At 47.1% G+C, this 9,543-nt stretch overlaps 1 protein-coding gene across 1 annotated transcript; it reads left to right on the forward strand.

Annotated features, from left to right (window-relative positions):
- The first annotated feature begins 7,171 nt into the window (after positions 1 to 7,171).
- DRD5 (dopamine receptor D5) lies at positions 7,172 to 9,342 on the forward strand. Its single transcript, XM_074903758.1, has one exon. It carries the CDS (start codon positions 7,172 to 7,174, stop codon positions 8,627 to 8,629), a length of 1,458 nt encoding a protein of 485 aa, XP_074759859.1. The 3' UTR covers positions 8,630 to 9,342.
- The last annotated feature ends 201 nt before the right edge of the window (positions 9,343 to 9,543 follow it).

Below are 9,543 nucleotides of genomic sequence, written 5' to 3' on the forward strand. Positions count from 1 at the left end.
GAGAGCCATGCCGTTCATGAACCCCAGACCAACCAACTCGCCAGGACTGATCAGATTCTGGGTCTGCGCCATATGATGCTGTCAAGGTCCTATCTCCCCCCTTTTCAAAGGTGATTTTTGTTCCAAGGCTGCACACTGTGCCAATCCACTGTGGCTATGACTTTTTGATGAATTGGGGGTATTTGCCTTGATTTACTGGAGCATATGCTTCTTGATCCATATGTTCCTTCCTTTGATTTGCAGTGTGTTGGCCAGAAGAATGGGGTTCATGAAGGCATTACGGAGGGTGCTTGATGCTCTCTGCACCTGAAAAAGTGTATATTTCTTCTTTGACCCTCCTTGCTGGAGAAGAAGAAACCAAGAGGGTGACAAATCTAGACACACCATAGGATGAAATGCCACTGCTCAGCGTGCAGAAGGCTACTCACAATTAGAATAAATAGCTATTGCTGTCTCACAGATGGACAGAAGAATACCCTTTAGTTTTTCCTGGTCAACTCCAGTACAACTCTTGTGTTAGCAGACTGATGTCTTCATCAGCTCTTCCTCTGTGTTCTGTAATAGCACTAAAAGTCCTAAAGATTATTGCAATAGATATTTAATAAAGAAATTTCTAATCCCTATTACTGATATTCTGCTGTGGAGATGAATAAAACCTGTTGATTCCAAAGGAGCATTTTATTTTAAGTTTTAAGGCCAAAAACGAGGCAGAACTAAGTGAAAGCAGTAATTTACTGCTATTTATCCCAAAGTGATGAAGTTGCTCATTCTTACCACTAGTGTTTAAAAATTGGAAAATGGAATTCTTCCCTCAAATAAATCCTCAACTACAAAATCTAGCCCTGGTCCTATATAACTCTTCAAAATACAGATAAACAAACCTATCAGCTCTAACTGTTGGCACACTTGTAAAATTACATTGCATTGTAGTTTTCTGTTTAGCATTTGCAACAGGCTATCCTGCCAAGGATACAGCTGTTCCACAGTGCCAGCAAACCAGCCGAGGCTTGGGGGTCCCGCTTCCCAACCCCATCCCCTTCCATCCAGCAGCTGCCTTTTGGGAGGAGGGAAGCCCAACGATGAGTTACTGTCTGACCCTATAAACATCATGTGTTCTTCAAGAGGCTGCTGACTTCTGTCTTCTGAGCTCCCTTTTTCTATCAAACTTGAAAGTCTTCATAATAGCATCGATTTTCATTACAGAAATTACTGTTTGTTTGATTCCATGAAGGACTTGGTTTTCTTACTTATTTTGTGGAAAACAATCTCACACTAAGTTAATGGACAAGGTAAAATTCTATGATAAATTATGTTGAATGCAAGGTTTCCAATAGAAATTATTAACTAAAAAAAGCCTGTAAGTTACACATCCAATATAAAATTCATAGGTCCTGTTAATATACAGTGTATTAAGGAAGCAGAGAAATCAGAACACTGAAATCTGTTTTCAAATTACTCCATAGGGCAAACTGATATGCTATTTAAGCCAGAGACAAAATTACAGCTGCTTCTTTGGGAATTAAGCCTACCTGATTTTTATTTGCAGTTTGGTACTATAGTTGACAAAAGACAAAATAAAAATCTTGAAATGTTCACTTTTTTCATCTTGATAATTTTCTCGGACAGATGTTCACCTGGGATGTAGCTGTGCACACCCAGAGAATATGAATAACATACCCAGAATGTACCATTATATAAATCAGGGTTTTTTTCTTTTTTTTTTTTCCTTTACCTTGCTTCACGTGTCACTGATCTTTAGTAGTTTTTCATATGTGAGCTCTTGCTATATTAAAAATAATGATACTAAATTTTAGTATATAATTCTGAATATCCAAAAATACAAGATAATGCTTTGTAAGATAAAAGCCACAAAATGAACTAAGACAGTAAACCAGCAAATCATACTTACAAAAATCCTATTCCCTTTGCTTTTGTTTGGCTAGCATTCATCTTTCATCTTTTACCATTGGGTTAAATTAAGTCAGGTTCAGTATGAATTGAAAAAAAAAAAAAAAAAAAAAAAAAAGGTGTGGAAATCTCTTCTGGTAGCATCAATTGCTTCAAGATTTCACCCAGAAGATGATCAACAGCTGATCTAGGAACCGTATCACACTCATTACAGAGAAAAAAGCAACAGAGATACTGGAAGAACTGTCGATTCTGTTATATATGGTTAATTAATACCGTCCATCAGAGTCCCAAGTCAGCAAAAACTTAAATAGGTTTTAAAGCCAGCGGGGATAACTGTAACTGTCTAAAATTACTTTTGCCACATTGCAGACTACAGAATGCTGTTTGGCACCATCTGAATCAAGACAGACCTGGGGGATGAGCTGAGGCATGGTCTCTAAGAAATGCTTTCAGCTGTGGCTTTCAGACTGCAAATGATGGCAAATCTTATTACAAACCAAAATCAATTGCGCCAGTCATTAATCATCCTCACTGTTAAAAATGTGCACCTTACCTCTACCCTGATTTCTCACAGATTCAGTTTCTAGCCACTGCAGTTTTTATGATCCTACCTGAAATATTAGAAGTCATCTATTCTCAGAAAACTTTTTCCCTCGTAAGACATTGCTAGCTGTTTCTAACCCTCCTGGCGCCCTCTGCTCAGCTAAGGAAGTTTCCCAGACATAATTCCTGCAATGCTTTTCTTATCATTTCTAATGGCTCATATTTGTTTTTATTTGAAACATGAACAGCAGAACATGGTTTAGTCTGCAAGGATTTTTCTGCGTTGAATAAATGGATGATACCAGTTTTCTCCCTTCCTTCCTCAATATTTTCACATATACACCTGCACCTTTGTCCATCCCTGTGCAGTAAAGCATTTCAGCTTCAGTAAGTAAAACTGATGGACCTTAAGCATACGTTCAACTATGCTCCTGAATATAGTTCCACTTGAGCAGTGGACTTCTTCTAACTACTTCTACAGTTAAGAACATGTCCAGCTGCTTCGCTAAATTGGCCTAATGTACAGTCACTTCCAGCCTCCTCTACCGCTAGCGCTTCCTGCCTGTTTTAGAGCTTAACTGTAATGGGAGGTTTTTGATGGGATCCTTTTATACCCTAAACCTGTGATACCTCTGTGTCTATATATTTTAACTTCCTTTTGGTGTTAATTATTTTTTATCTCTTTATATTAGTATCTGTTACAGATGCTCTCAATTAAACAGCCACCCGCCAAAAATAATAAAAAATTATTATTAACACAGGTAACTAGCTCTCTGTAAATTACAGGTTCAAATGTCTGTGAGAGGAGAACAGAACAGCTTTCTAGGGTTTAACGGCAACCCAAAACGCAGACAAAGCCCCGCTCCCTGGGGTTTAACGACAACCCCAAACGCTCTATCACTCACCTGACAAGTGAGGGCTCTCACCCTCGAGGCCCTGCTCAGGGCAGTGTCCTGACCCAAGGCCCCTCGAGGAGTTTCCTTGGGCAGCATCCTGACCCAAGGGGAGAGTCCTCGACCGCAGCTGCTGCTCCAGGGGACGAGTTCCAAATGGGTCCCCAGGGGCCTCCATTGATCCCCAGGCCCAATCTGACCTGCGGTCAATAGCGGCTCCCTTTGGCCAAAGGCCCCCGTTACCACAGAGCCCTGAGAACAAAGGCAGCCAGGAGCTGCCACACCTCAGCAGCCAACAAGCCTTATTTTCATTGGGCAGGTGCACCTGCCACAGTATCTCTTCGATGAGAGAATGTGTAAATTTCTCACTGTTGTCTATTTTAAAATAAATATCATTCGGTAGAACAGTAGGTCTGTGTATTTTAAAATGGAAATAGAGTATGTGGCAATGAAGGGAAAGAGCTAGTAAAACATACATTTCTAAAATCAGGAACTGCTTTTTTTTTTTTTTTTCCTCAGAACCATTGCAATAGCAGTTAAATTCCATTACTTCCAATCTGCCAGCTGTGAGAGAGAAGTGCAGTTTTAACAGGTGAATAAAAAAAGGAAAAATGAGACAAAGCTCTGAAGGAAAAGCACAAAATCCATTACAAAGATTATTTCAGGATGAAGAAAACCCACCTCAAATCTCTCAGCAAGTGACAGCTGTGGTTTTAATGGACTATTCTTAAAATGATATTTATATGCAAACTGCCTGCAGAAAGTAAAGCAAAAAAAGGATGCTAATAACCTATAAATGTTAAAGATTTTTTGTCTCAGGCTCAAAAAATGCTGATGGCAATGGATGGAGTATTGCAACATGCCATAAACTTCCCCACTACACGATTGCTGCTGTGACCTGGTGCTGCTATGAATGATCTGGTACAAGTGCTGTGGCAAAGCAGTTGCCCTGTTGCCTGCTCCTGCTCCACTTCTCTGCAACTTGCTGGAATCTATTAGCGTGGGGGTTTAGTCTCATCTGCAACCCCATCACAAACCAGTATTGTTTTATACTACCATTGAAAATATTACTGATCTCCTAATGCATTGCTTTGACTTGAAAGAAAGTTTTGAGTGTGCATGAAATGTCAAGCTACCATTGAAGACTGTACCATCAGTGCACCTATAGACACAGGTGCATCTTTGGCCGATGAAACTTCCCTCAGCTCAATGGTAGTTTGTTTGGGTTTTTTTTCCGTAAGGCATCTCTGGTGAGCAACTTCAGTTCATGCCAGCTGAAATTCAAGAACATTTGCTAAAGATGAAATTGGTGGGAGAGGATATTATATCCTCTAAGTTCTGTGTTACGCAGGAGCCAGGCAGTCAAATGCAACACTTGGTTGATAAACAAGATACTTTGGAAACTCCTCTCTACTTTGGGTCTGCCTATTGCAGACACTACTGTAGAAAGTATAGTAAAATTTCATTCTTTAGGTGTCTGACAAGTGAGCTCTGACAATTTTTGTTTCAATGGGTTAAGGCATCTTTCCCAGCTGCCTGCACCTCTTCTCTGCCTGACTCCACCACACACAGCAGAGCTGGCAGGAGGTAACGTACACCTGCACCTCTGCTGCTCCCAGACACAGCCCAGTGTCTTCGCTTCCAACGCCGGTACCAGTTTGTACCAAGGCACCAGCGTGTGCACGGTGCTGCTGAGTTGTGGGCAGGCTATGTTATTATTGTTATTAAGCAAAGAGATACCTAACATACGTTTATTTAAATATCTAATGCATACTGCCTGCGTTCATGTAAATACATACCTGCATGTAGATACCATATTACAGACACAGTTTGTGCTGACGGATATGCGCACACCTCTACATTGGTGAAGCTACCAATATTAGCTAAACAAGCAAATCAGATCATTGCTTTTTTACATAAAATATCCACATTTCTGGAACAGCAGCTTCAACAGGCACGTGCACAAGTACTTGTGCAATTAGGTCCTTCATTTATAGAAATTGTAGGAGGCAGTGCTTAGAAAAGCAGAGTTTGTGCGAGCAACACATTGCCTCAGCATCACAGCTTTAGTCATGCTGTTTAGAATTCAGTGGTGACAAAAGCTAAATTCTCCCTCCAATATTAAATATAACTCTGCTTAAATGTGGAAAAGTAGTGCCAATTTCTTAAGTGAACGCTAAAGTGAAGCTCCAGTTTTTCTTGTGACAATTTTAGAAAATTGCCTAAAAGGTTGCTGAGTTTATTTATTTTTTTTTTTTGGTCTGTATTTAGTAACTCTAACACTTAATCTTCCTTCATGTCACTGCAGATCCAGCAAGGTATAGGAGGCTTGTCCTTCCCCGTCTGCCCGGAGAGCAGCTGGAAGGCCCCTGAGCGGTGGCTTTTTCAGCCCTTTCAGTGCCAGAACAGGCTGTTGAGTCAAGAATGGGTTTGATCGCTGTCAACGGTTTTAAAAAATAATTAAGTTTTGGAGAAACTAAATCCATAATATTTTGAATAAAAATCACTAAAGCATGTTCTCTGAAGCACAGGCACGGCATTAGTGCATGGCGAGTCCACCAGCAGGGCATCCCCACCTGCACTGCTCAGGGTCATAACCGCTCTCTAGCTGCGCCGGAGCCCCACCGAGAGGAATGATTCACCTCATAAAAAGCTGAAAAGAGAGAGAATCGGATTTCGTTTACCGGATTTCTTGCCTGTAATGTATCTTAGCCGTCCAGCAGAACCCTTTGGAAGAATTACCGGTTTAGGTTACGTTCCCATCCCTAAGGCATCAACCCAGCCCGTCCCGTCTCCCCCCCGGCAACTTTCAGCCGCACCCGGTGGGGCCGTGCCCGTCCGTGACAGCGCCGCTTTCTCCGGGGATGCTGCGGGGTGTGGGGGGGCATTTCCCCGTTCCCCGCCGTGGGACCGCGCTCTTCCCTCCAGCTGCGCGGAACCGGTGGCGGCTGCAAAACAACTGCGAGGATGTCTGGGTTTCGGGAGGGAGGAAAGGAGCGCCGGGGGGTGGGAACCTCCCCCGCCGCCCCGTCCCGCTGCCCGCAGCCCGGCTGCCCGCCGGCCCCGACGGGGCGTCCCTGGCGGCGGAGCATGCTCAGAGGGGGGCGGGGGCGGGCGGGCCGGCCCGGGGCCCGGGGAGCCGGCGGCGGGGACGCCGCTCCGCCGCGCTGGGAGCCCCGGCGGGCGGGCGGAGCCGCCAACCCGGGCGGGAGCCACCGGGAGCCGCGCAGCGCCGAGCGGCCACATCGAGGGGCGGGCGCGGAGCGCGTACCCCGAGCAGGGTGCGCGCCGGGCCGCGGAGCGGGGAGCCCGAGGAGAGGAGCGCGCTGAGCGGCGGAGCAGAGACCCCCCCTCGAGCAGGGGGGCCGCGCTGAGCCGCGGAGCGGGGAGCGCAAGCGAGAAGACGCGAGGCGGGTACCCAGACCGGGGTCCGCGGGGACGGAGACGCCGGGCAGGGGGAGCGCACCGAGCTGCGGAGCGGGGGCCCCAGGCGGGAGCCGCGGGGCGCGGAGCAGTGACCCCGAGCAGGGACCCCCGCGCTGAGCCGCGGGGCGGGGACCCCGAGCGGGGGGGGGTGGGGGCGTGGGGAGAGGAGCGCGGTCCGGGGACCCCGAGCAGGCGGCGCGCTGAGCGGCGGGGCGCGGAGCCCGGTACGCGCTGAGCCGCGGAGCGGGGCGGCCGGAGCGTCGGGGCGGGGGGCATCCGGCAGGGGTGGCGGCGGGGCGGGGGGGGCAGCGGCCCCATGGGGCCGGGCGGCGGGGCGGCGCGGGCTGCTCGGCGCGTCCCGTCCGCCGCCGCCCCGCCGCCGGCGGGAGCCGTCAGCCATGCTGCGGGGCGGCCGGAGCCCGCTGCCGCCGGCCGCGGAGCCCCCCGGCGGGGCGCGGAGCCCGGCGGGCGCCCCCGGGGCGGCGCAGGTGGCGGCGGGCAGCCTGCTGGCTCTGCTCATCCTCTGGACGCTCTTTGGGAACGTGCTGGTGTGCGCGGCCATCGTCCGGTACCGGCACTTGAGGAGCAAGGTCACCAACATCTTCATCGTGTCCCTGGCCGTCTCGGACCTGCTGGTGGCTCTGCTAGTCATGCCCTGGAAGGCGGTGGCCGAGGTGGCCGGGTACTGGCCCTTTGGGGCTTTCTGCAGCGTCTGGGTGGCCTTCGATATCATGTGCTCCACGGCCTCCATCCTGAACCTGTGCGTGATTAGCGTGGACAGGTACTGGGCTATTTCCAGCCCTTTCCGCTATGAGAGGAAGATGACCCAGCGCTTGGCTCTGGTGATGATCGGTGTGGCGTGGGCTTTGTCTGTGCTCATCTCCTTCATCCCTGTCCAGCTCAACTGGCACAAAGGTGGGGATGTGGTTGCTGCTGGTGATATTGGAGATGGATTTGGCACTGGCTGGGCAGCAGCAGGTGCTGTCACCACCTGGGCGGAAGATATGAGCACCACATGGGTGGCCTTGGCAGCAATGAGACCCTCTGCTGGGACCTCTGGCAGCAACGATACCCTCACTGGACCATCGGAGAGCTGTGACTCCAGCCTCAACAGGACTTACGCTATTTCCTCCTCCTTGATCAGTTTTTATATCCCAGTGGCTATCATGATAGTTACCTACACTCGAATCTACCGCATTGCCCAGGTGCAGATTCGTCGTATCTCTTCCCTGGAGAGGGCAGCCGAGCATGCGCAGAGCTGCCGGAGCAGCCACATTGACTGCCACCATCACACAAGCCTCAAGTCCTCCATCAGGAAAGAGACCAAGGTGTTGAAGACTCTCTCTGTCATCATGGGCGTCTTTGTCTGCTGCTGGTTGCCGTTCTTCGTCTTGAACTGCATGGTTCCCTTCTGCGAGAGCCCACCCAGTGACCCTCACGCTGGCCTTCCCTGCGTCAGTGAGACCACCTTTAATATCTTCGTCTGGTTTGGTTGGGCCAACTCTTCTCTCAACCCCATCATCTATGCCTTCAATGCTGACTTTAGAAAGGTCTTCTCCAACCTCCTGGGATGTGGTCAGTTTTGCTCTAGTACTCCAGTGGAGACTGTTAATATAAGCAACGAGCTTATCTCTTACAACCAGGACACACTTTTCCATAAGGAGATAGTGACTGCTTATGTTAACATGATCCCAAATGTGGTTGACTGTGAGGAAAATCGCGAGGACCCTTTTGATAGGATGTCCCAGATCTCCCCTGACCGTGAGATTGCCACTGACTCTGTCTGTGAGCTGGACTGTGAGGGGGAGATTTCACTAGGCAAAATAACACCTTTCACTCCAAATGGTTTACATTAAATTGCATCCTGCCCTGGTCAGTTCTTCTTGGATTATGAAACAAAATATTAGCACTGAGTGGAAAAACCTGCTTGATTTTACGCTATAGTTTGGTCAGTCACTTCATGCTAAACTCACTTCTATGTGTAGCACTTTGCAGGTTGTAGACACAGTCGTACAGGGATCTGGCAGCACAAACCTAATTCAGCACTTCCCCAGGCTGAGGGAGGGCCAGGCAGCCGGGTTGATTAGCTGTGGTGAGGTGTTGTGGTTTAATTACAGTCAGTCCATGTTTATAACATGTTTGCAAATGAAAGGTGCCATTGTCAGTGCTAAGTATGACAACCTCTAAAATCAGGGACAGATGTGGCTGACAGACATTAAATAGAAAAAAATTCTGGGCTGTTTGTTTGTTCAGATCTTATGTTTCTCTGGTTTTTGTTTGTTTGGGGTTTTTTTTGTTGCCTTTTTTTTTTTTTTTTTTTTTTTAAAGATAGAAATAGTGAGGTGGTGATTTGGATGATTATTTAAATGCGTGTTTCTGCCAAAACAGTTTATGTGGTATCCATGTTCTCCTAGGCAGCATTGTTGCCTATGATATCCTTGCCATGTTCCCAGATGAATAAATAAAAGTTATATTGATCAAGGGGTTATTATCTGTCATTTATCATCCTGAAAGGTTTACAACAAGTATGCAAACTTTAACATTCCTGTTTGAATGGTTAGAGTGACTAACAGCTAAACCCTATTATTTAAAAAGCAAAGTAGTCTGTATAGAAAATACAATTTTTGAATAAAACCAAGGCTTATAGGAATGATTGACTTAAATGAACTCTTTTTTATATGGCTCTACTTACAGCTAGATTTATGCCTGTTTTTCTTCTTAGTATTATAACTGATGCTATACCTCTCTGCAGCTAAGAATATCAAGTATA

Source organism: Athene noctua, chromosome 4 (assembly GCF_965140245.1).
Source record: "Athene noctua chromosome 4, bAthNoc1.hap1.1, whole genome shotgun sequence".
Taxonomy (NCBI): domain Eukaryota; kingdom Metazoa; phylum Chordata; class Aves; order Strigiformes; family Strigidae; genus Athene; species Athene noctua.